This window comes from Bos taurus, chromosome X (assembly GCF_002263795.3).
Source record: "Bos taurus isolate L1 Dominette 01449 registration number 42190680 breed Hereford chromosome X, ARS-UCD2.0, whole genome shotgun sequence".
Classification (NCBI taxonomy): domain Eukaryota; kingdom Metazoa; phylum Chordata; class Mammalia; order Artiodactyla; family Bovidae; genus Bos; species Bos taurus.
The window spans coordinates 80,161,737-80,188,273 of NC_037357.1; the positions used below are offsets into that span (position 1 = coordinate 80,161,737).

At 45.0% G+C, this 26,537-nt stretch overlaps 2 protein-coding genes across 2 annotated transcripts; one reads left to right on the top strand and one right to left on the bottom strand.

Annotated features, from left to right (window-relative positions):
- Positions 1–546: 546 nt before the first annotated feature.
- On the bottom strand, positions 547–13,450 carry ARR3 (arrestin 3). The gene is made up of 17 exons (NM_173994.3): positions 13,399–13,450; positions 12,434–12,471; positions 12,141–12,171; positions 11,930–11,990; positions 11,729–11,773; positions 6,939–7,138; positions 6,763–6,822; positions 6,536–6,603; positions 5,756–5,891; positions 5,487–5,571; positions 5,164–5,236; positions 4,630–4,767; positions 2,080–2,163; positions 1,799–1,822; positions 1,572–1,624; positions 1,261–1,270; positions 547–708 (listed from the first exon to the last, which is right to left on the bottom strand). Exons 2-17 carry the CDS (start codon positions 12,448–12,450, stop codon positions 615–617), a joined length of 1,179 nt encoding a protein of 392 aa, NP_776419.2. The 5' UTR covers positions 12,451–12,471; positions 13,399–13,450; the 3' UTR covers positions 547–614.
- A 9,563-nt stretch (positions 13,451–23,013) lies between these two features.
- On the top strand, positions 23,014–24,111 carry P2RY4 (pyrimidinergic receptor P2Y4). The gene has a single exon (NM_001256557.1). The coding sequence runs from the start codon at positions 23,014–23,016 to the stop codon at positions 24,109–24,111; it is 1,098 nt and encodes a 365-aa protein (NP_001243486.1).
- Positions 24,112–26,537: the final 2,426 nt, after the last annotated feature.

A 26,537-nucleotide genomic window follows, 5' to 3' on the forward strand; every position in this document is an offset into this window, starting at 1 on the left:
CTACTCCATTCCATACCATCACATCTTCCTATCCCCTAGGCCCCCACCACTCTGCCAGCCAAGGATTGCAGGGCTTGGGTTTGCACAGAGACTGGCGCTTGGGTGTGATGGATCCCAGGCTGAAGCCTCAGCAGTGGGGCCTTGTGGTGTGCTTTGTGCTTGGCAGGTGGGTGGCACTTGCTGCCTGCGGTCACATGGCACTCCATCCAACCATCAATCTCACCTTCAGGCCTGGGCTTGGGGCCATGCCCTCTCAGGCCCTGCCCACAGTCCTGAGGTGGGGCAGCTGGGCCGTGTTTGATCCTGGGAGTGGGATAGTTGGGGATGGGATGAGGACAGGGATGGCCAAAAAGCTGAAGCACTCACAGAGGGTAGGTGGCCTTGCCAGAGGGAAGTCAGGGGTTGTTTGGAGGAAAAGCACATGCTGCAGGAAATCTAATCACTAGTGTGGAGTTGGGGTAAGAGGCTTGAGGCGGGGAGTTGGTTTATTCTAGATAGTTCCATTACCCTCCTCCAAGAGGAGGAAGTACCAAAGAGATCAGAAGGCACATCGGACAAGCTGATTTATTGAGTGTTGCAGGGGGCTCCCACACGTAGGTACTGGAGCCAGGCGCTCAGCTGCCCTCATTCCCCTCAGCTGCCAAAGCCTCCTGGCTCTCTCCACTGGGTTCCTGCTGAGCAAACTCCTCGATGACTATGTCCTCAGAGCTTGCAGAAGCATCAGAAGGGAACGGAAGGTTAGGAACAACTCTGAGCATCATCCACTCCCATTTCCTGACCCAGAACAGTGATCCCTTCCTTGCCACTCAGCTCAGACCCTCACCCCCTCTCAGCTGCCCCCACCCCACATAGACCACACTGGGCTTGTTTCCTTCATTCCTTCCCCAATCTCCCAACTCAAAAGTGCCCCCCTCAGAGGGGAAATAAGAATGGGGGGTGGGAAGGAGAGAAGGCATGGGAAAATGAAAAACGAGAAGTAAGGGCTAGGAGGCAGGGTAAAAAGAAAAGACTGGAAGGGATGAGGGTGAAGAATGACAACTGGGAGAAAAGCAGGAGGTGGACGGCGGGGGATGCAAAAAGGGAAAGGGGCTTATGAAAAGCACTACTAAACTACGACACAAAGTTAAACCATATGTTTCCACTGCACACCTATTGAAAACACTCCAGGGAAGCTTTTTAACATTTCCATTGTCATAAAATGGAGAGTGGCAGTGGGGAAAGGGGTGGGGGGCGGGGTTTCCAGGCCTCACATTTTCTTACCTAGCAGCCTCTGTAATGAGCATAGAGAGGGAAGGAAATGTGGATTAAAGCCAATAAGTTCCCTGAAGAAATGTCTTGTTACTCTTCCCTCTCCCTTTTTGACCATCTCCCTCTCATACATACATAATACATACACACATGCACGTGTGCACACACGCATACACACAATTGCCCTGCAAAGCTATTCACCCAACCTACCTACTGCTACAGAATCTCTACGCAAACTGCCAGTCCTAGATTCATGAAATCAGAATTGCTTGGTCCCCAACCCTCGGGACCACTGTTCCTGTGAGTCCCACCTGGTCACTCACCGTTTGATGGCTTTGGATGCATCAGGATCAAGGGGAGCTCCACACCAACATCACTGCAAGGATCCCAAGATTGGGTTACAGATCTCCCTCCAAGGCTACTCCCTGAACCTCTCTCCCTCAGTTTTTTGGTCCTAGGGTGCCCTTAGATTCTCCCTTATCACTCTTTTGATCTTCTGATTGCATCCTCCCTTTCTTGCCCTGGTTCCCCCCACCCCACAGTCTCTTACCTGGCTGTCAGGTCGCCTAGGATGCTGAGGGTAGAATGACACCCTAAAATTAGCAGCTGGAAATGGAAAGTAGCAACCTAATTTGACAGGGGAATTAGGGATTGTAAGGCCAACTCAACCACAGAATCGGTTTCTGGAAGGGAAGGTAGCCTGCTCATGGAGCTCACAGGTTTGGGAAACGGGTCCAGAGAAGGGGCGAGTTGAATGGGTCAGTCCAACTGGGAAGAAAACAAAAGTGGCTCCCCAGCCCCTGCCCAGACAGACCCTGCATTCTCACTCACCCTCCACAGGACACCATCAGGTTGACTCTGACTTTGTAGGACACCAGGATCCCCAGCAGCTCCTTGTCCACTCCTGGTCGAAGACTGGGAGGTGGTAGTATTCATCGTTGTGTGTTTGAGGGGAAATGGCTGCGAGGGAGCTAACTCATTCCGTCCCCCAGTCCCTTCCTGTGCATCTTTTGTCATCTGACAGGTCTCCCAGGCTCTGATCTCCGACTCACTGGGATCGCATTTCTGTTCCTCAAATCCAGTTTTACCATGTCACCCTCTGCTCAGGAGGCTACCTCTCTGAATATAATTAATACACTGCTTGACTTTCACAACCCTTAACAATTTGGTCCCACCTAGCCTCTCTAACCTTCCTGCCCTAACTCCCTAACACCTGGGGTACGACCTAACCGGACCCGTCCTCTCTCCTTGCTCAGAACAAGCCGTGCAGATTCTTACCTTCTAACGTTTTCCCAGGCTATATTCCCAACCTGGAACTCTCTTTTCTTCCTCTATTGCTATCCAAATCCAACACATTCTTCAAGATCTAGCTCCTTCTGTCTCCTCCAGCTATGCTGGCTTCTTTGAACTCCTATTGGATTTTTAATCTGAACTACACATACTAACATTTAACTGATAGATGGCATTCACATTCCTCTTTAATTTTTTAAATATAAATATTTATTTTAATTGGAAGCTAATTACTTTACAATATTGTATTGGTTTTGCACATCAACATGAATCCCCCATGGGTGTACATGTGTTCCCCATCCTGAACCCCCCTCCCACCTCCCTCCCCATCCCATCCCTCAGGGTCATCCCAGTGCACCAGCCCCGAGCACCCTATATCATGCATCGAACCTGGACTGGCGATTCGTTTCACATATGATAATATACATGTTTCAGTGCCATTCTGCCAGATTATCCCACCATCGCCCTCTCCCACAGAGTCCAAAAGACTGTTCTTTACATCTGTGTCTCTTTTGCTGTCTCGTATACAGGGTTATCGTTACCATCTTTCTAAATTCTATATATATGCATTAGTATACTATATTGGTGTTTTTCTTTCTGGCTTACTTCACTCTGTATGATAGGCTCCAGTTTCATCCACCTCATTAGAACTGATTCAAATGTATTCTTTTTAATGGCTGAGTAGTACTCCATTGTGTATATGTACCGTAGCTTTCTTAGCCATTCATCTGCTGATGGACATCTAGGTTGCTTCCATGTCCTGGCTATTATAAACAGTGCTGCGATGAACATTGGGGTACACGTGTCTGTTTCAATTCTGGTTTCCTTGGTGTGTATGCCCAGCAGTGGGATTGCTGGGTTGCATTCCTCTTTGTTCCCCATTTCAGCCATAAACTGAAGGCAGAGACTATCTTCAACTTCTTTGTACCCTCCCACATTGCTTAGCATAGAAATGATTATGTAACAAGCATTCAGTGAAAACTGACTGATTGAAAAATAAGGCACAGGAGTTCCCTAGTGGTACAGTGGATAAGAATCTGCCTGCCACTGCAGGGGACACAGGTTCGGTCCCTGGTCCAGGAAGATTCTACATGCTGCAGGGCAACTAAGCCCTTGTGCCACAACCACTGAAGCCCACACTCTAGAGCCCATGCTCCGCAAACAGATGCCACCACAATGAAGAGTAGCCCCTGCTCACCTCAACTACAGAAAGCCCACACACAGCAACAAAGACCCTGTTCAGCCAAAAGTAATTAATTTTAAGAAAAGGAAAATACAGAAAGCCATATGATCTTGGAGATTTTCCAAGATTTTTCATTGCCCTGGGATGCTGATCCTCTATCTCCAAAGTAATGCTATTGGGGTGATTTCTCAGTCTCTTTCAGGCAATAACAATGTATTGCTACATGATTGATAAAGCACAGAGAAAGGCAGTGGGAATGAATGCTTGTCAGATGGTGGCAGATGGTTTTCGGTAGGAGACACATCTTACACTAGGGCCTCCAAATGTTAGGCATCAGACCAAATGAATGATGATATAATTCTATCAGTTCCTATCATATTCTTTTTTGTCCTCTTTTCTCTCCATTTCTCATCTGTCTTCCACTGAACTTCTATCTTCACTAGAGAGTAGCTGCTACAGAGATCACAGTGTTAGAGCCAGATGACATGTGATAGCATCTTTTCCACCTCTGCCACTGTGCAAGCTTGGACAAGTTCCTTCGTCTCTCTGAGCCTCAGGGCCATTAAGTGTAAAATAGAATAAGAACACATACCCAGCCTAATGGGATTCTTATGAGGATAACAGTACCATACATAAGACCTTTCTGAGCTTTAAAATATTATACAACATAAGGAATTTTTCCTATCCACTTTTTCCTTTCTTGTTGCCTATGACCTAAGCCTGTCCTTGGTCCCATGGGTATTATTTAGCTTACTGTTGGCCCTCTTGCCAAGAGGTGTCTCTGAATGTTTAAAATTTTTTTGAAACAGGTAGGCTTCATTGAAGGTGAAACCTCAGAACTGTGTATATAGCACACAGAATGGGTTGTGGGGTAGAAAATGAAGGCCAGGAGTTACATGTGAGCTTACATTGTGCTAGAGGCCAGATTGGTGTCACCCTGCTTGAGTTTGCCATCCAGTGCCAGGCCCTGTTTGTGGCAGTTGTCTGCCAAGAGCGGGGTTACTGCAAAGCTCTTGGAGAAGGTGGAGTTAGCAGCTATAGTCTCCCTTTGAAAGAAAAGAAGAGAAGAACTTAAGCTAGGCTTGCCAACTAAGTGATTCTTATTCCCAAGAGTATTTTGCACAATTCCATGAACCTACTGGAATATCCAAGAGAGCAGACATGTCTGACTGTGGAGAGTGGGAATGATTCACTCTGGTGGGAAATCATCTTATGCCCCCACCCTCTCTCAGAATTCGATGATCCTCTTGTGTGTATCCTCCCTCTAGCTCTCTTGAGAATCCCTCCCTTTTTCCACGTCAGCCCTCACCTTGACCTTCCTCAGTCCTGGCCTCTTCCCCACTTCCTTCTTTCCCCAATCCTCTCCTCTGCCTCCAGACCCCGACCCTCTTTCCACCACCCTACCCTTCAGCTCTCTGACCCCAGCCCCGGCGCCAGCTCACGTGAACTCCTGAACGAACACAGTCTTGGTGTACTTGTCTAGTGAATACAGGACGACATCTGTGATCTGGTCAACTGCAGAGCCAGGAAAAGCACATGACTATAGTTAGTCATCCTCAAGACCCCAACTCACTGCCCTTGTACACGGGCACACTTCATGTGATGTACTAAGATGTGCATATATGGATGAACAGAGATGTATGTTTTGATAAGCTTGCAATGGAGGGAAAGCCTAGATGAATGCAGACTGGGTAAGTGGGGGCAGAGTTCTGGAAAGACGTATGGATTTGGGACCAGAGGCAGGGAGACAGGAAAAGAAGCTCACCTGAAATCTTGATTTTTTTGATGACCTTGTTGGTAGAGTTGTTGATGGAAACATTGACAGAGATGGGTTGGCCATGATAATTTACCTAAAGCAGGAGGAGAGGCCCGTTATAAGGTTGGAGGGAGAACACTCAGATAAAGACCTAGAATTTGTTTCCTCAGCACTCTTGCTGACCTGGCCTCCACCCTTGTCTTCCCAAGTAGGAGATCAATAAAGAAAGGGTTTCAGAGCGGTTGCACGCTAGGGGACAAGAAATGGGGGTCACAAACCTCCTTGTCCATCCAGGCCTGGAGTTGTAGGGGCTGAGCTGACAGGAGGAAGCGGCGCACAGTCTGGGCCCAGGGGCCAGGGCCTGGTTCCAGGGGGGCAAACTGTATTTTCCGAATCACCAGCCGCACAGAGTCTCTAAGTAGAGGCCAAGGGGACAGCCAGAACATCTCCTTAGGACCCACAGCCCTTTCTTGTGCCAAACCTATAGCCCAGTCCTCACTTGGGTGGTGGAGGTGGCAGGTTTCCCTCAGAGAATGCCTCTGGACCCTCAAGGTAGGTATCTAGACCATAGGTCAGCAAACTATGGCTCACTGGCTAAGTCTGGTCTGCTGCTTATGTCTGTATGGCCCACAAGCTAAAAATGGTCATTATATTTTCAAGTGATTGAAAAAAAATCGAAGAATAATATATCATGACATGTGGAAATTATATAAAATTGAAATTTCAATGTTCATAAAGTATTGGAACACAGCCATGCTTGTTCATTTGCATACTGCCCATGGCTGTTTCCATGCTGCAGTGGCACAGTTCAGTAGGTGCAACAGGAAGTACATTGTTCACAAAGCCTAATATTTCTTGTCTGGCTTTTGACAGAAGAGTTTGCTGACCCCATGCTCTAGAGCAAAGAAGAGAAATTAGAGGGGAATCAGAAATGGGCATCTGAATTGGTGGTGATGCTGCTACAGAGGTTAGAAGTAAGGATGTTTCTGTCCTGAGAGCAAGATCTGTTTCCTGGTGCAGGCTAGAGGCAGGGATTTGGAAGTTGACCACAGAAACACCTCTTGGAGACTTTCTCCTCCAGGTTTTCAGCACAGAAACTCTTCACTTCAAAGTCAACACCGCAGGCCTGCAAAGGGGCAGAGGCAAAGAGAACTCATTTCTGACACTGCCCACTCCCTTCCTCATGGGTTTATAAGGAAATATCTGATCCCATCCGTTAGCTGTCCCTTTCTCCAGTCTTGTCCATTTATCCCTCTGTCCATCTTTTTGAGAACCCAGACCTCACCTTTCCTGTATCATCAGGACCTGGCTGCAGTGTCACCGAACAGGGCAGGTTGACAACCATCTAAAGGATCAGAAGGAGGTCAGCAAACAGAAGAAATAGGGACCCCTTTCCTCTCCTTGTTTAGCTTCCTCTCTTAATCTTCCCTAGAAGCCTTACCTAGGGCTTGGGGTCAGTACCTGCAGGGTAAAGGGGTAGGCATTGTCCCCCAGCTTGTGCAGCAGTCGCTCCTGCAGGACTGTGAGGGGGCCCCGGGGGCTGCTGGACTCAGCTGGGACCACTTGCTGGACCTGTACGTACAGATCTTTGCGGAATGTCAGACCAATCACATCCAAGTCATCATGGCCGTAGCGAAAGGCACAGGTCAACATGACAAACACTGCAGGCAAAGGAACAAGAGAGTGACCTGTCAGGTCTGAGGGGAAAGGAGATCTTAACAGTGGCAGAGGAAGCTCAGAGGAAGACATGGAGAAACAATGTAATATTATCAAACCAGTATGGCCATAAAGAAAAGGATTACCACATTTGACTACAGTAAAATTTAAAACTTCTTTACATTAAGTATCTTTATAAATAATGAAACAAGCAAAAGCCTGAGGAAATATTTGCAACACCTGTAACAAAAGTTTAGTGTTCATAGTATCTAAAAAAACTCCCACAAATCAGTAATAAAAATACAAACATTCCAATATAAAAGTGTTCAAAATGTATGAATAGGCTCTACACAGAAGCGTGGAATGGAATGGCCAATGAAGTATGAAAACATGTCCACTCTTATTAGTAATCAGATAAATGCAAATTAAAGCCACAATGAGATAACATTTCTGCCTCCTCAGACTGTCAAAAATTTTTAAGTCTGACAGCACTAAATGTTGAACAATGCTCCAGATGTGAAACAATTGATTACATACTGTGGTGGGAGTATATGTTTGTACAGCCACTTTGGAAAACTGTGGGCACTGTCCAATAAAGTGGAATCTGCTCATATCTTATGAAATAAGAAGAATTTAGTAGAACTCTTGCTCTTGTTTGTAAGGAGAAATATATGAAATGTCCATGGCATCAGTGTTTGTCATAGCATAAAACTGGAAATGATTTAAATACCTATCAGTGGGAGAGTGGGTAAACAGTTATGGTATATTCATATTGTGGAATATTAAACTGAGATTAAAATAATGAACCTGAACTCCATGTATTAACATGGTTAAGTCTCAAAAGTTGAGTAAAAGAAGAATGATATACACAATCATACCATGTATATAAAGTTGAAAAGCATGTAGAACAATACCAAAGTTGCTCACTGATATATAAATATAAAGTTAGAAGTATAGAAACATCATGGGAACAATAAATGTCAAATTTAGAATAGTTATTACCTGAGGTGGAGGGAGGAAGGAGTATGGGATTAGGGAAGGATACGCAGGAGACTTCAGTTGGTTTCTGTAATTCTTTTTAAAACTAGGTGATGGGTACAGGGTATTCATTGTGTAATTCTCTAGGGTCAGAACCTAGGTTTGCATACGACTTGTAGAAATCTGTCGTGTTGTCTGAGCCTCAGTTATTTCACCTGTCAATAATAGGACTGCAGAAGAGCTCTACAGTTATTATCTCTGTTTTACAGGTAGAGAAAATGAGCTCAGAGCAGCTAAATGACAGCCCAGGATTTTAACTCAGACATGACTCTAAAGCCCAGACTCGTGTGCACAACTTAACTCACAGGGTGGTTGTAAGGAGGTGATGTACGAGAAATCCCTGTGGAAATTTAAATTATAGCTGTGGATGATGATGATGATCATGGGAATATTAGAGAAATGGAACAATAATAATTATACATCACAGCTAGTACCTAAGATTATTGGGACAAATAGAAAGCTACATCATGCACTAGTGGAGTGTGGGACGGGGTACAGAGAGATATCTGTCCAAGGACAGTGACAGAGACTGAAGGAAGGAAAGATTTACAACAGGGGTTGGGGAAAAAATGGAATAGGGGTCAAGAATCTTATTTTTAATCAGGAGCCCTGACCCAAAGAAAAGAAAACTACCAAGAGCCGTAGAAACCAACTTATTTTTGTATTTTTAAGAAGTCAAAATATACAACAGCCAGATTATCTGCTTTTAAAATTACAAACAAGCAAAGAAAATGAATCTATATTCAAAAGATACAACAAAGACTGAAAGTAACGGTAATGGGAGTGCTTATAGTGACTGGGACAATGGGCAGCCTCATACCCTGCACGAAAGTGAAGTCGCTCAGTCGTGTCCGACTCTTTGCGACCCCATGCAACCCACCAGGCTCCTCTGTCCATGGGATTTTCGAGGCAAGAATACTGGAGTGGGTTGCCATTTCCTTCTCCAGGATACCCTGCACGAGGGAGAGTTAATTGGTACAACCATTTTGAAGGGCAATTTGGTGATAGAAAGCTTTAAAAATGTGTGACTACCCTTTGGCCATTCATTCCTTTTCCAGGCATTTAGTCTAAAGAAATAATTGAACAAGTATGAAAAGAAATACATACAAGTATGTACTTTATGGGGTTGTTTGTCATAGCAAAAAATGTCCAGTGGTTAAAGTTGGCTAAATACATTATGGTGCACTCATACAATATAGTACTAGGCAACCAAAAAATGTATAGATTTTTACATATTGCAGAGGCAAAAAGAAGGTTAGAAAGTATTATGTATAATATAGCATTTAAAATAAAAATATAGATATTTTTACACAGCAAATATGAATAAATGTGAACTGAAATATTTGTGATTATCTCTGGGTGAGAGCATTACAGTCTTTCTCCTTCATCTGTACTTTCTAATGTTTCTACATGAGGACAAACTTAACAATTTTCAAAAGATACAACAAATTAAATTCATCTTGGTTTCCCAGTTATGCCAAAAAAAGTGGGAAAAGGGAGAGCAAGAATAGGAAAAGGAAAGAGGGAGCAAAGGAAAGAAAAAAACAGAAGATGAAAAGAGGTTGCTGGAAGGAAGCAAGGGAAGGGATGAAGTGAAAGAGAGGAGAAAACAGAAAAAGAGGAGGGGCCAGGCAAAAGGGTATCTAATAGCCCCTGAGCTCAGGGTGTGTTAATCAGATGAATTGTTCTTGTCACATCCCGCTGTGGTATGTGGTGGGAAGGGCATCACCCCACCCCCAAGATCTTATTGATTCTCTGACAGTTTACAATCATCCTTTTTTGTGTTAAGAAATAGCTTGTTTTAGTTTTTTTAATTCAACATCTAATTTAAAGTTATTTATATAAATAATACATATTAGTTGTGTGACAATTAGAAAACACAAACAAAAAGAGAAATCAAAGTTCTGCCATCATACATATTTCAGAGATAACTGCTCTTAATTTGTTTCATTTGCTTCCCAACTTTGTTTTGGTAATTAAATATAAGGCCACCTTAGATATTTATGACTTATCTTTCATTGCCTTTTTGAAATGAAACATTTTATTTTGAGATCAGTGTAGATTTACATGCCGTTGTAAGAAATAATACGGAAAGATCCCACATCAATTTTTGTTAAACCACACTTCATTCACACTACCACATATATTGCCCTACAACTGGCCTTTTTCATTTAGTGGAGTAGCGTTAGCATATTTTACATCAACAAATGCACCTCAAAAGAAAAAAATACATATTTGGAAATATTATGCAAGTAAGATTATCTTGATAAAAGTAACAAAGTATATAAAAAAGCTAAGGAATAAATTTAAATGCATACAGCTTAAATGAATAATAATATAAAACTACTAAGGGACATGAAGATTAAAATTAAAGGAATAAACACATTTTATTTCCTGGGTCGACATACATTTTTTAAACTGAAGATTTTTTTCTGTAGGTTATTCTGGAAATTTTGTAGGGCTGTGAAAAAATGATTTAGGGTTTAGAACTACAGAGTAATTGAGACTCTTAAATAAGTTGATTAATTTACTGGCTATACCCCAAAATTCCTCTGATATTTAAAAGTGGATGGACTGCTTATCCGCACTGTTTAATCTGAGCAATTAAGTTTGGTTTATTCCACAATACCTAAAGGTTACATTTGAACTAGTATTCATCAATTTGTTCTGAACCTTTTTCAAATGGAACCCAATTTTCAATCTGTTGGATCACAGAGCAAGAATTAAAGAAAAAAATGGCAAAGCAATTATTTCAGTGTAATCTAGAACTATAATACTATAACCAGAGTAATGTCTTTTGCTGTTACTTACTGTAGTTATTGTTTTATTTCTTTGTTTGGGATTTTTTTTTTTTAATGGAAAAAATGGGTTTCCCTACACAAAGGAGATATGGAAAAACATATGCAAATAAAGGGAAAAAGAAATGCAAAGGAATGCAAAGTGGCAGCCTGAAGGTCACATCCAGCCCTTGGAAAAATAAAATTTTTTGATTTATCCAAATCAAAGAGAGATTTTAAAAAAATCTCTTAATTAGCTGCCAACATTTGAAAATCAGGACATTTGCTTAATGCAAATTTTAATAATTTAATCCATATTTTAATAATATGGATTTCTGGTGTACTGGATCTTTCAGTAGGCAGTCTAAGTGTGTGTTCAGGTTAGCAGTGAAGCAAAGGCCCCACCAACAATAAGGGAGAAAATCAGAGATTTTAGAAAAAAGCGTTTAATTTCAGCACACATGTAAATTCTGTGTGATCTTGGAAAAGAAAATGTAATTAATGCTTTAGAAATATATCTACTTTAAATATTATTTGGGAAGAGGCACTAGAATCTTTTCAGACTTTGAGCCTCTCAAAGTCTTATTCTGACCTTTATTTCCAGTTCTTCTTTAACAACCAGAGAATTTAGCCACACTGGACTGAAATTCCCAGTTGTTAGCTTCTATCAGATAAGACATTCACAGTCCCATCCACTTTTTAATTTTCTTATAACTCTCTGGTCCACTCGTCCAGTGGGGTCCCTGGCATATACACAGACCAACAAGGATTTTTACTTACTCTTTCGGCCTTTTAAGTACTCAGGGTCAACCAGGACTACACCATCTATGGAGAGGGGGAGAGACAGCACCCTGGTCAGGAAAAGTCCTCAGACTATGAAACAGAAGTTCCTCTTCTGCATGGTCCTTTCTTGGCTTTCTTTCACTCCCTTGCTCCCACTCCCCTTCTCCCCAGGCTCTTTGCCTTTTCGGACTCACTGACCAATGGGTTCCACCATGTCCACATGGTCCACGAAGTCCCGTTTCCCCAGGTAGATGGATAGCTGTTGTGGAACAACCTCCCATGTTACTGTCATAATCTTCTTTTAATGGATTCCCCTGAAGGCCCCAACCCAAACCCCTGAGACCTTGAAGGACATACACATCTATCCCTTTTCCCCTTTCATTTGCCCAGCTGGGTCAGGTTCTCTCACCTTGCCATTGGAGCAGGTCTTCTTAAACACCCTAAGAGGAGAAAATCAGAGGACATGGAAGGGGATTGGAAGAGAAGGGAGGGGGAGAAGAAGGGAAAGGAAAGAAGGGGAATTGGGGAGAAAAGGAAATATTTCTAGTATTAGAGGAAGAGGCCCAAGGAGAATGAAGTGACACCCAGGTGGAGGCAACACAAGTAGAAGAAAGGTTGCAAACCCCTCCACCCCAAAGGCAAGTCATTGGGTTTGGGTAAGCCACAAGTCACAGAAGCAGAGAATTAGGAGTTCTTACATACCTAGACATGTTGGCCATGGTGTGGATGTTGAGCCTTTTCTGGCAAGAGGGGAAGGAGGGAGGCTCAATCATTTGGTCCCATTCTCCTTACCTGGCTTTGATATGCCATCTGGACACACCTGGTGTGACATAACCTTTTCTTCTTAGACACCTCACCACCATCCATGATTCCTATTCTCCCTCCTACTGGGTTACTTATTCAGGCATACTCTCACCCATCCAGGACACAGGAAAAAACTCCCCTAGTTTTTACAAATTATTGACCAATCATACTGTTTGTTCTCCAGAAAGGATGAGGCTTTATCAAATAGCTGGGGCCCTCTCCTCTTGAGAGTGTTTTGGGAGAAGGAATTTGTTTGGAGAAAGGCCTTCATCCAGGAAAGTATGAAGAAAATTGTACTGGATGAGGTTGAGCATCACCTAGCACAGAGTAGATGCCAAGACATGTTTGTTAGATACATGAATAAATGAATGAACAAAACCCAGACTCTGGTTTTTTCAATGGATTCTGAGCCTGAGTTCACCTCACAGTGGCCTTAACACAGCTAAGAAAGGAGAAAGGTGCAGATGAGTAAAGGTGCCCTCATGTTCTTGGTTGTTGGTGGCAGAAGCCGCTATGGAAGTTGAAAGCCTTCCTTGAACCTATTCACTGTTCTCATCATCCTCCCCAGATTTGCCCACTCTTACCCCCATCAATGTCGCCAGGTGCTAAGCCTTGGAGTAGGGATCTTTAGAGAGAGAAAGATATCTCGCTAATGCTTTTCTTTGATGTGTATTAGATCTGGCCCGAGAGGAGCTTAGGGGAGTTTTCGGAGGTCTCTTCCAGGGTATCTGGGCCTGAGTGCCTGTCAGCTCTTTTGGGAAAGGTGCCCCTCAAATGCTTCTTGATATATTGAGGAAGGTGCTAAGGGCAGGGGATATGGGACCTAGTATGGGCTGGAAATAAGAGGACTTTGGACTATTTACCTGGGGAGGAAGGTGAAGCTCACATCCGTCTCCAGCTCTGGTCGCTATGCTCGCCTCTCCAACCTCTTATACCCAAGGTCCTGTGAATTTTCAGATTGGTGGGGGTCAGGGGAGAAGAATAGGGTCCTGGGCGGGGGGCGGTGCATAAAATACTGCTTTATAAATAGCTCAGGTGCCAAGAGTTTGGAAAGCAGATTAGTGGACAAGAGATTAGTTGCTACAAGATTAGCTGTTTGCTGCTGGGACAGGGCCAAGGTCAGGGGTTGAATCTGATGGTGTTAAAGTCAGGGGAGCTTGAGAAAAGGAACTATAGGGTTTTGGCCTCGTGAGGATCCCTGAGGACTGGGATCAAAGGGGAGTTGGGGACATTAAAAGAAATGCAAGGTGAAGGATAGAAATAGGAAGGCTCAAAGTATAAGCCTTTGTGATTCTGAAAGGAGAATCTTGTGTCACATTCCAGTCTTTCTATATCTCTTGATCAGGTACAACAGGCCACACAAAAGCCAAGGTTATGGGAAAGAGCACCCTTTCCCTGGCCCACCACTACTTGGGACTTGGGACTCTTGAAGTGATGTTTAGAGACCCCATTATCCCAGATTATGTGCACAGCAGGAGTAGATCTCCTGTAAATGGGGGTGGAGTGGGCAGGGGAGGCTGAGTGTACTGAGCTGTGTGCACACATCTGTGAGCCTTGAACTTCTTTTCTTGTTGAAGAGGAAGGTAACACAGATTCTTGGCCCAGGGGCAGGTTATCCCAGCAGAATGTTGCCTGTGGACAGAAAAAGCAATTGACATCTTTACATGTCTGCCCCCACACAGCCAACCTTCCCCCATACGCGCCCTCAGCCCTTGACTCGCTCCAATCCCTAAAACTAAGTCCATGCTATAGGCCCTAAGCAGCTTCCCTCACCTCATATGACCACTCATGGAATTAAAGATATTTCTGTCCTGCAGCTGCCAGGACCCCTGCAATGGCAGCAACAAAAGTAATCTTCCTTTCTTGGCTGTCCTTCCCATAGAACCCAGGCCCAGGTTTCATGGACATGGGGGATATAGAGACAGGATCTCCAAACTCTGGGGGTACAGGACCCCACCCTACTTTACCTCACCATAGCGCTGGCTGGGCTTCAGTACCTATCCACAGATGCAGCCTCAAACCTCCAGGACAGCCTGTCCATTCCTCACAGGGTGTCCACGGCTGTGGCTCAGGGGCTGGGCCTTCCCTACCTCCTGCTCACCACTGTGGGTGCTGAACAGCTGTCCTTATTCTCTTTGCCCAAATAACCATGTTAACCTTTGCCATTCCTTGTCAGTATGCACCCCATGGCCTTGGCTTTTAGTCGTTGTAACTCTCTGCTTCTTTAGCTAGAGCTAGAAGCCCAGACTCTGAGGGGAAGGTTGGTGTCCAGGGAGAAGGTAAAGTCAGAATGAATGTTCTTTTGGACTAGGCTTCAACCTATTTTTGTCTTTAGACCCACATTTGAAGCTTAGCCTTTCTTTCGAATCAGGTCCATGGTCCTCCCAGCAGGAAGAAAGTAGATCTGGTAGGCCTTGAATTCATTTCTATGATTGAACTTAAATCATTCTCTCTTTTCCTGAAGTATGTGCATTTCTTGACTGAGGTATAATTTAGCAAAAGTAAAATGCACAAATCTCAATTGCACAGCTTGATGAATTTTTACCTACTGTGGAAAGCTGAATAATGGGCCCCCAAAGATATCAGGTCCTAATCCCGGGAAGCAATGAATTTTACCTTATATGGAAAAAAGGAACTTTGCAGATGTGATTAAATTTAGGATCTTGAGAGGGGGGAGACTATTTTGGATCATCTGGGTGGGCCCTAAATGTAATCACTAGTCTCTTTATGAGAGGGAAACAGAGGGAGATTTGACTGCTGAGACAGAAGGCAGTGTGAGGATTGCAGCCAGATGCGATGCTACAGGCTTGGAAGATGGAGGAAGGGAAGATGGAGGAATGCAGCTCTAGAAACTGGAAAAGGCAAGGACACGGATTCTCTCCAGTAGTCCCTCATAGTTGCAAGATGGCTGTCACAGTTCAGGCATAGCCCTGCTTATACTTTGGTTTTGGCCCAGTGAACCTGATTTTGGACTTCTGATCTCCAGAACTATAAAAGAATAAATGGTATTTTAAGCCATCAAATCTATGGTAATTTTTTTGCAGCAGTAATAGGAAATTACTACACCTATGCCCAGATCAAGATATAGAACATTTCTAGCTCCCCAGAAAATTCCCTTGTGTCCCTTTCCAGTTAGTAGTCTCCCAAAGAGAACCATCACTCTGGTTTCATTTTGATTAGGAGTATTTTCATTTTAGGGCTTCCCAGGTGGTGCTAGTGGTAAAGTGCCAATGCAGGAGATGTAAGAGACATGGGTTCAGTCCCTGAGTCGGGAAGATCCCCTGGAGGAGGGCATGGCAGCCCACTCCAGTATTCTTACCTGGAGAACCCAATAGACAGAGGAGCCTGGCAGGCTATAATCTATAGGTCACACAGAGGTGGACAGGACTGAAGCGACTTAGCACACACATTTGCATTTTATGAGGAGGCAAGAGTAAGAAGGCAAAGGAATGCATCTCTAATGGTGAAGTATCTGGCCCCTGTGATAGATTGAGGGGAGAGCTATTTTCAGGTCTTTACCCACCCTCACTCTGCACACCCCAATGATATTTCCAAACCTGCCCTTCCAGTTAGGAAGTGATGATCAGATCTCTGAGTGAGAAATGGTTGGCTTATTCCATAAGGCATCACAGCAGACAGGATTGTTCATCAACTCAATAGGCATCTCTCACTTCCTTCTTTTTGTTTTTATAATTCATTTATTTTATTTTTGGTTGAGCTGGGTCTTCATTGATGCCCTCGGGCTTTCTCTAGTTGCATAGAGAGCTGGGGCTACTCTTCTTGCAGTGCACAAGATTCTCATCATGGTGGCTTCTCTTGTTGTGGAGCAGGGGCTCTAGGCACATGGGCTTCAGTAGTTAAAGCATACGGACTCAGTAGTTGTGGCACATGGGCTTTAGTTGCCCACAGCATGTGGAATCTTCTCCAATCAGAGACTAAGCCTGTGTCCTCTGCCCTGGCAGGTGGATTTTTTTTTATATATCTATATCTATCTATCTTTATTTATTTTCTTATTTGGCTGCATTGGGTCACCAGGGATCAAACCTGGGTCCCCTGCCTCGAGAGCCTGGAGTCTTATCCACCGGACCACAGGGAAGTCCTTGCCCTTCCTTCTTGTGGACAGAATCCTCATTTTTCAGGTACCCCACCTTCCTCCACATGGCTCACTTCTGCTCTTGGCCAGTCATGGTCATTTCATCCTCCTTGCCAGTTGTTGGTTTAGTTATGGGCATAATGAAAGGCCACTGAGATATGAGGGGAAGCATGGTAGGGCGATACTGGGAAAGGTTTCCTGAGTAATAAAAATAAACACACAGGAAGAGAGCCCTTCCTGTCCTATCGTCAGTGGTATTTCCACATTTGGTTGGATGCAATGCCAGAAATAAAACAGCCACCTTGTGACCATGACGGTTGCTGAACAACCGGCTGAAGGGTACAGATCAGAAAGATGGAAAGTCTTTCTTCATATAAAGAATTTTTTAATGACAATGTTAAACTGTTGAATTAGCCAACTCAAAAGCTCCCTGCTCCTGGACTTAGATTATATGTTTCCTTATTTTAAACTCAGCTGAGTTGGAATATTCTGTTATTGCAGCTGACAGCATACCAGCAGACTTAAGTGGCATGTGGACAATGGCACTGTCTCAGTGTGGGAGGATGGAGAGGAGGCAGACTAATCAAATAGTAGAAACAGAGACTTCCCCTGCTGTCCTAGGTACTGGACACAGAGGTTCTGGCCTCTAGTCTAAAGTTGTTAACAGCCTCGCTGGAGATAAAGAGCAGACATTTAGAAACACTAAAAGGGAATGCTTCAGAAAAGACCCCTGCTACAACACTAACCTGGATACAATTATATGGAACCAGCCAGTCTCCCATGATTTTACTAATAAATTTGGATTGTTCGGGATTTCAGGTTACTGCTCCTTTCCATCAAGCCTGTGGGGACTGTCCTGTTCCACTCCACACTGCACCTTACTCTCAGCAGGTGACCTCACTTTTTCACCTCACAAAGAAAACCTAGGCAATTGGGGTGAACTTCTCAATCTCCAAACCCTCCAAATTCACGTATACTTTAATTCCTAATGATTAAGAGGCTGATAACTGCCAGACACTGAGAGTTGACACATTGCCTCATTTTCTCCTCACAACAAGGTCGCTACTCATGTCCTCATTCTATACATGAGTAAATAGAAATTTAGGAATACTTATCCACAGTCCTATAGCTAGTAGGTGATGAAGCCATAGGTAAACTCTAAGTCTGTACGACTCCAAAGCGTGCATTTCCCCCACTATTTCACTTTTCTCTCCTGTTCTTCCTTCCTTCCTTCCTCCCCACACCCCCACCCCCAACTCAGAGAAAGAGATTAGAAACCATGCCTTTCTCCCTTGTCCTTCTTTAGGCCCCAAGGAAACAGTTAACATTGCAGAGAAACTGTCATCAAGACATTTATGAATATTAGATATGAGGGGCCAAGAGGGGGAAGACTGGAAGAGTAGGGGCACCGAAGGATCTCAGCAACAACAGTATCCATGTTGCTCCTTTCTGTCATGGGAAAGAAGATAATGAACTTTGCCTGGCACACTAAATTCTAGATATCAGTGAGATACCCAAGTGGATACATGTTACAGCAAACAATAAATACAGGGCTTATAGATGTGAGAATCATTCAATTCAATTAACTGTAACAGGGACTATTCATTCATGCAACAAATATTTCTTTAACACCAGGTGGCGCTAGTGGTAAAGAGCCCACCTGCCTAATGGAGGAAACGTAAGGAATGCCAGTTCAGTTCCTGGGTCGGAAAGATCCCCTGCAGAAGGGCATGGCATCCCAGTCCAGTATTCTTGCTTGGAGAACCCCGTGGACAGAGGATCCTGGCGGGCTACAGTCCATGGGGTCCCAAAGAGTCGGACTCGACTGAAACGACATAGCTCATAGGCTCTTGTATACGGTTTATCTACTTTCTTAACATTGAAATGAAAGGCATTTTTTGGACAACAAGGTGTATAATGTGGAAAAAAAATCCTGGAACATATATCATCATAACTTTACCTGGAAGGCTTTGAGAAAGACAGAAGTAAAACCAAATGCTTGTTCTCAGGTAACTCTGGGTATGATTTGGGAGTGGGAAGATCTGGAGGAGCTTGTTCTCAGGTAACTCTGGGTATGATTTGGGAGTGGGAAGATCTGGAGGAGATAGATAAAAACACAAATGAGTATAATTCCAGGCAGTCTGTGGTATGTGCCATAATCTCAGTAGAAATCAAATGTGATAAGAGTGTGAGAAATTTGGTTGGAGACAGGTCTGTATGCTGGAATCTCAGTTCAGTTCAGTTCAGTTCAGTCACTCAGTCGTGTCCAATTCTTTGCGACCCTATGGACTGCAGCTCGCCAGGCCTCCCTGTCCATCACCAACTCCCAGAGTTTACTCAAACCCATGTCTATTGAGTCGGTGATGCCATCCAACTATCTCCTCCTCTCTTGTCCCCTTCTCCTCCCACTTTCAATCTTTCCCAGCATCAGGGTCTTTTCCAATGAGTCAGTTCTTCGCATCAGGTGGCCAAAGTATTGGAGTTTCAGCTTCAGCATCAGTCCTTCCAATGAATATTCAGGACTGATTTCCTTGAGGATGGACTGGTTGGATCTCCTTGCAGTCCAAGGGACTCTCAAGAGTCTTCTCCAACACCACAGTTCATTGGTCATTATAATTATTCATAACTTGTAAGTTAAATCATGACAGTGGATGGAGAGAGAGAGATGAAGAGAGGAATAAACAATGGAAGAATGGAAAGAGAGGAGAGGAGAGAAGAGATTCTGGGAATAAGCCTTGGGGAAGGGTCACATTTGGAGGAAGGAGGACAGAAAGGAGCCAGGGAAGGAGACAGAAGGAATATCCAGAGGAATAGGAGAATCAGAGTAATGTAAAGTCACAGAAATGAACGTGAGGAAGAGTTTCACAGGAGAGAGCCAGTCTGGTCTGCAGCCTTTCATAAAGTAGGCATTCCTTTTGGCCTAGGTGACATCAGTGGAAGCTACTTCCGGTTGGGGAATGTTGGGAGAGGTGTTTTCCTGAAGTAGCCACTGGGTGGTAGTGGTGGCAGCGGCGGCAGCTGCAACTATCCAGGGACCGGCAGAAACACGGCAAAGCTAAATCAGCTTGAAGCAGTAGGAGAAAAACTGGCTCCTGCTGGGGCTTCTCTAGTTTTGTGGACACTGGAGTGTCCTCTTGAGTATATGCCAAGCCTCAAATCACATTTGTCCTCCTCTGAAGAAGCCAGCTTCATCCCTGGGAGCAGAGTAAATAGTATGAAGTACTTCATAGATCAGCAGCATTTTAAGGGGCTTCCCAGGTGGTGCAGTAGTAAAGAATCCGCCTGCCAATGCAAAAGACTAAGAGATGCAGGTTGGATCCTTGGATCTGGAAGATCCCCTGGAGGAGGGCATGGCAACTCACTCCAGTATTTATGCCTGGAAAATTCCATGGACAGAGGAGCCTGGTGGGCTTCAGTCCATGGGATCTCAAAGAGTTGGACATGACTAAACACAGCAGCACACATAGTTTGCAAAGTGTTTTTACATCTATTAACCAATTCAGAAAACCCTGAAAGGTTGATATTATTGACCCCACTTCACTGATGAGAAAACTGAGATAACTGATCCAGGGTGACACAATTAATATGTGGAAGAACAAGGATTTGAATTCAGGTGTGTCTGGCTCCAAACACCTGGGCCTTTTGTGCAATATCACAGCATTCAGCTATCCAGGACTCAGGCTATGATCTCTTCTTCCTTGCCTACCTTTTATCCACACCCTCTCCCACTCCCCACCACTGGGCAAGGATATTCAGGTTTCTCCTCCCAAAGAGATTTCTGGACCTTCCAGGAGATCTAGATTCTAGCTTCTAGAGCCTCCCCTGCAGCCCTGCCTCCTCCTCCCAGGATCCAGCTGGGTAATATTTTTAGAACCTGAAGATCAGGTTCAGAGTCTCCATTGTTTTGCAGCTCCCTTCAGAGTGGTTCTGCGGTAGTCATCTCTCCCTTGCCAAGAGCACCCTCACCCTCAGAGTCCTCCAGGCCCAGAGCTTGCTTCCTGAGCCTAAGACCTTCATAATCACTCAGCCTTAGTTAGTCCCAGGAACTTTAGGCCCAGAGCGCCTGACAATTCTTCATTCCCTAGTACTAGCCTCTTAAGCATCTAGATTTGGCATCTGTACTTCCTTGGCTGTATTCAGACAAGGGTCTTCTGGGGTGACAGAAAGATGAGAGGTGGCGTGTAGAAAGAGGTGGAGACTATAAGGGAAGCATGTTGGTTAGCATCCTTGGGGAAGAGTGAACCATGTCCTCACCACCTCCTCTTATGTGTGTAATTATTGTTCAGTCGCTCAATCGTGTCTGATTTTTTGCGACCCCATGGACTTCAGCATGCCAGGCTTCCCTGTCCATCACCATCTCCCAGAGCTTGCTCAAAGTCATGTCCATTGAGGCAGTGGTGCTATCCAACCAACTCATCTTCTGTTGTCCCCTTCTCCTCCTGTCTTTAATCTTTCCCAGCATCAGAGTCTTTTCCAGCTCAGTAGTCCTCTTGAAATTGACAGGTGAAAGAACCTCATCTTTCCCCAGATCTACTTTTCTCATAGCCTTCCTCATCTTTGTCAAGGGTATAAGTCCAGTTGCTCAGGCCAGAAATCTTAGAGTTATTCTTGACTCCTCTCTTTCTCTTATATCCCTTATCAATAACTATTGTTATCTTTACTTTCAAAATCTGGCCAGACTCTGCCACTTCTTACAACCTTCACCACTGTGGTCCAAGCCACCATCATCTTTATTGGCAATAGTCTCTGATCTGGTCTTCCTCCTGTGTACACCATCCTGTAGTCTGTTCTCAACATAGAGCTTGCCAGAGAGCCTTCTAAAATGTGAATCAAATCCTGACACTTGTCTCTTCTAAACCCTCAATGGCTTCTCAGTCACTGAAAGAAGAAGCCAAGGTGTCCTCACAATGGCTTCCAAGGACCTTCATGATCTGGTTCATGCTGAACTCTCTGACTTCATCTCTGTTTCCTCTTCCTCACAATCATCTGGTCTTTGTTTAAAGTCACCCTAATATTTAAAACAGAAACACTCTATTTTTTTTTCTCCTATACTTTTTTCCATAACAATGATCATGATCTGTATATTTTACTTGTTGATTTTATTATCTTTTCCTTCCCACCAATATGTAAGCTTAATTAGAGTAGGAGTTTTTGTTTTGTTTAGTACTGGTGAACTACCAGTGTCTAGAGCTGGACCAAGCACATAGTAGGCTCTCAGAAAGTGTTTGCTTATCCTTTCCTAGATTGTGGCCAGTGGCTTAGAGAGGCCACTGAGATAGCAATTAAGTCCATGGATGTTAGAGCCTGATTTAAAAGCCAGCCTGCCTGGGTTCAAATCTTGACTAATTAAATACTTCAACTCTCTGTGCCTTAGTTTTCTCATCAGTAAAGTAGGGATAATCATGATACCTACTTCAGAGAGCCTGTGAAGCCCTTAATAAGTATAAAGCATTTAGAACAGTGCCTTGTGTGTAGTTAGTGCTATATATACATTTCTTATAATTAGATGCACACGGAGTTAAGATTTATATCAGTAGTTTAGATTTTCTAAAACTTCATTTCCCATTTTTCTGCTCATACAGATTTCTATGATCATCCTTCAGGTTTGGTTATCTCCAGTGGCCTGGCTCTTCATCTGTCAACTTGGACGTTTCCTTGTGTACTGTCTCCTACTGTCATTTAGAAGCTGTTAAATAGTAATCTCGCTGGGCCCCAGTTTCCCAATCTTGATGGGCCTTGCTATCGCTAATGATTTCCCAGGACGGGAGGAACCCCACCCCCAATCCCGCCTCCTTGGTTATGCCCTCTGGCTGCCAAGGGGAAGGGTGACAGAGTCAGCTGGGCTCAGCCTCAAGGGGACCAGGTAGGATGCATGCCAAGTTTCTTCGGTAAGGGTGGCAATGGGGCTCTGGGCTGGCCCAGGCTGGGGGAAGGCGTCAGAGATCACTTAGTACAGAGACACTGGGACCAGGGGAGAGAAGTCACTGTGTGGAGAGATGCCCTCTTCACAGTGATGTCGCTCTTCTGGTGAGCTGGGAGAAAATTTGGGTCTGGGTATCTTCCCACAGTGGTCCTGGTAGACCCCAATTCCCTTCAGCTAGCTAAGCCCTGAAGGACAGAGTTAGCTGCAGAAGAACAACCCAAATCCACTGACTGCCCTCCTGAGCCGCACTGCTGCCTGCTACCTACTACTCCCTGGGCTGGACCAAGGGACCTCTGGAAGAAGCCAGGCTGGCCTAGGTTACCTCCAGATGCATCCTCTCAACCCCTACTTGTGCCTCAACCATTGCCCTCCCCATTCTCTGCTTTCTTTCCCCAGGTTAGGGCTAGGTGGCCAGGGAAATCCAGCTACCCTCACTCTGCCCTTTCTGCCTCTAGGGGCACCATGGCTGGTACAGAGTCCTTGCTGTTCACAACCTTAGGCACCCACTCAGATCCTGACAACAGTGAGATGGAACTGGACTGCCAGTTTAACGAGGAGTTCAAGTTCATCCTGCTGCCCGTGACCTATGCAGTTGTCTTCCTGCTGGGCCTAGGCCTCAATACCCTGACCATCTGGCTCTTCCTCTTTCGCCTCAGACCGTGGGATGCAACAGCCACCTACATGTTCCACTTAGCCCTGTCAGATACTTTGTATGTCCTATCACTGCCCACTCTTGTCTACTATTATGCAGCCCGCAACCACTGGCCCTTTGGCACTGGGCTCTGCAAGTTCATCCGCTTTCTCTTCTATTGGAACCTCTACTGCAGTATTCTTTTCCTCACCTGCATTAGTGTGCACCGCTACCTGGGCATCTGCCACCCACTGCGGGCGCTGCGCTGGGGCTGCCCACGCCTTGCTGGCCTTCTCTGCCTGGCAGTTTGGTTGGTCGTAGCTGGCTGTCTCGTGCCCAACCTGTTCTTCGTCACCACCAGCCCCAAGGGCGACACCATCTTGTGCCACGACACCACTCGGCCTGAGGAATTTGACCATTATGTGCACTTCAGTTCGGCAATCATGGGGCTGCTCTTTGGTGTTCCCTGCCTGGTCACTCTTGTCTGCTATGGACTCATGGCCCAGCGCCTGTATCGGCCCTTGCCAGGGGCCACCCAGTCATCTTCCCGTCTGCGCTCTCTGCATACCATCGCTGTGGTGTTGACTGTCTTTGCTGTCTGCTTTGTGCCTTTCCACATCACCCGCACAATTTATTACATGGCAAGGCTGTTGGAAGCTGACTGCAGGGTGCTGAACATCGTCAACTTGGTCTACAAAGTGACTCGGCCTCTGGCCAGCGCCAATAGCTGCCTGGATCCTGTGCTCTATTTGCTCACTGGGGAAAAGTACCGACGTCAGCTCCAGCAACTCTGCAGGGGTAGCAGGTCCCGGCCTCCCAGGGCTTCCTCCTCTCTGGTGCTGGTGTCCCTGCCTGAAGACAGCAGATGCAGGTGGACAGCTGCCCCCCAGGACAGCGGCTGCCCCACCCCTTGGGCAGATAGTTTGTAACATTGGAAGCTGGGAAGTGAGAGAAAGGAGGTGAGTGCAGAGCAGAGGGGAGGGAATCTAATAGTGACACCAGATCTGGCTGCTTTCTCCTCTTCTCTGGGCTCTGGAAAGAGGCCCTCATCTTAAGGTTTAGGAGGAGCCAGAGAAATCGCATGTGACCCTGTCACTCCTAAACCCTTCAGTTGCCCTCTCCTTTTTAGCCCAAAACAATAGAAGCCACTCTTTTTCCTCAACTCCTTTCTCTTATTTCTGTCCCCTTCCTGGGGCTACTGGTCCTGTTTCTCAGTCCTACATTACTTCTGGCCTCTCCCCCTGTTTCCTTGTACAGCATGCATTCCTTCAGCCAGACCAGAGCATTTAACTGGAGAGGTGGAGAAGCTGGGGTGATCTCAGGATTGGGCTGACTTATTTGACGGTGATAGCCAGAATCAAGAAGTGGGGGCCTCAGCATATCACAGGTGCCTGGGATGTGACATGTATAGCACCCACACCCACTCCCTGGTTTCCCCTGGAAGACAGGATTGTCCTGCTTACCCAGGCACTGACCTAGGGCACAGTCCAGACAGCCTACCTTCCAGGGTCCTCACATGCAGCTGGAGACATGGCTCTGTTGAGTGTTATGTAGCCACGACGTAGAGAGGGAGCCCTCTCATGGGGTGGGAAGTCTTCTCATGGGATGGGGACCTTGAGAAGCTTCAGGGGCAGGACCCAGGCTGATAATGGCCTTTGGAACAGGAATGGGATTGGCCCTTCTTTATGATGTTTGCTGAGAACATATTTGACAGCTCTCCTGTACTTAATGAAGGGCAGAGTGGATGGCTCAGAACAGGAGGGAGGAGCTCTCGTCTATGGCATAAATTCCAGCACCAAAGGGTGGAGCAGGTTTGTGCAGAGATCGGGGTGGTGACAGGGACTGAGGCCCACAGATGGCTCTTCGCTGGTCACTCCCCTTTCTCTAGCTCCTGTCCTAGATAAATGATAAATCTGTCACCAGCTCTTTCAGATCAGACTTTAGGACTTTCGAGGACAGGGCAAGGCACAGGGGCTAGGACAACTTCCCTCAGATTTTGCCATCCAGTCACTCCTCTCTAGCACCATCTTTGTGCTTACAGGCTTCTAGGAGTGGAGGTGGGATGTGAAACTTGGGGAGCTAACCCTCAAGCCATGGGAAGAATTTCTGGGCAGGCCTCTGTGAGAAGGGTAGGCTTACCCTTCCAGGCATCTGCTGTAAATCGCCTTCCAGCCCTTTGGTCTCCTGAATCTCCAGCCTTCCTTTCCTTTTTCCCTGCCCTTGCTGACCTGACTCTGATCCCTTACTTGTCTCCTGGCTTCTATGGGGTCTCTGTAGAGAGTAAGGTTAGGGCTGGTCTGCAGAAAAACAAGACTCCAATGTCCCTGAGTCCCCTTTTGCATTCTTTTAAGGGCTCCCTCTTCCTCTCTAGATATCAAGGCCCACTTTCCTTTTCCTTTGTTTGTCCTTCTTCATCACTTTCAGTCTCTTCTGTAACAGATTTCATTTTGTCTTTAAAAAAATTCTATTCATCTTATTCATTTCACTGTCAAATTTCTGGAAACAGTACCATGAATCCCATTTCCTCACCACAAAGTCATCCCCTAACTCTCTGGATCTGGTTTCCTTCCTATACTTTTCTGTACCTAGAACACAAATTGCCTCATAAGGAAAACCTTTAGGGGTCTTTTCTCTGCCTTCATCCCCTTTGACTTTTCTGCTTTGCTTAACCCTATTGCATACCTACTTTAAAACTTTTTTTGTAAAAGCCACATTAAAAAATTCCACTGATTCCTGAATCATGAAGATCCCCTGGAGGAGGAAATGGCCACCCACTCCAGTATTCTTGCCTGGAAAATCCCATGGACAGAGGAGCCTGGCTGTCTACAGTCCATGAGGCTGCAAAAGAGTCAGACAAGATTCAGCAACTAAACAGCAACAGCATGACAATATTAAATAAAAATTTGAAAGAAAATATTCACCTCTACTTCACAACCCTAGACAATTCTTTTCATTTTTCCATGTTCCATGCTTCTCTAGTTTATATAATACATATATGTGTGTGTGTATATATATATGTATATATATATATATGTATATGTTTAAATGCAATCAGTGTACATATATTTTAAAATTCTTAAAAAAATTTTTTTATTGCAAGTACTCTCCTTGTGTTACAGTCTTTCATATTCATTTCAATGATGACATAAAATTCCATCCATCAGTAGATCATATTTTATTTGACTATTCTCCTATTATTGGTCATTTAGGGAACTCCCAGTTTTTCTGTGCTTTGAATGTTTTAATGCATATAGGTTTTTCCTTCTTTGTAATTCTCTTCCTAGGACAAGTTCCCAGGGGTGGGATTACCAGATCAAAGAGCATGAGTGGTTTCATAGAGCTTGATTTCCCAAAG

What these genes read in the sequence shown, in the direction of transcription:
- ARR3 (NM_173994.3), bottom strand. An exon ending in CCTACCCCTTTACCCTGCAG is followed by an intron (nt 6,823 to 6,938) that starts GTACTGACCCCA and finishes CTGATCCTTTAG; the next exon opens with ATGGTTGTCAACCTGCCCTG. An exon ending in AGGCCTGGATGGACAAGGAG is followed by an intron (nt 5,572 to 5,755) that starts GTTTGTGACCCC and finishes CTCCTGCTTTAG; the next exon opens with GTAAATTATCATGGCCAACC.
- P2RY4 (NM_001256557.1), top strand. Translation starts at nt 23,014, where the DNA reads ATGGCTGGTACAGAGTCCTTGCTGTTCACAACCTTAGGCACCCACTCA.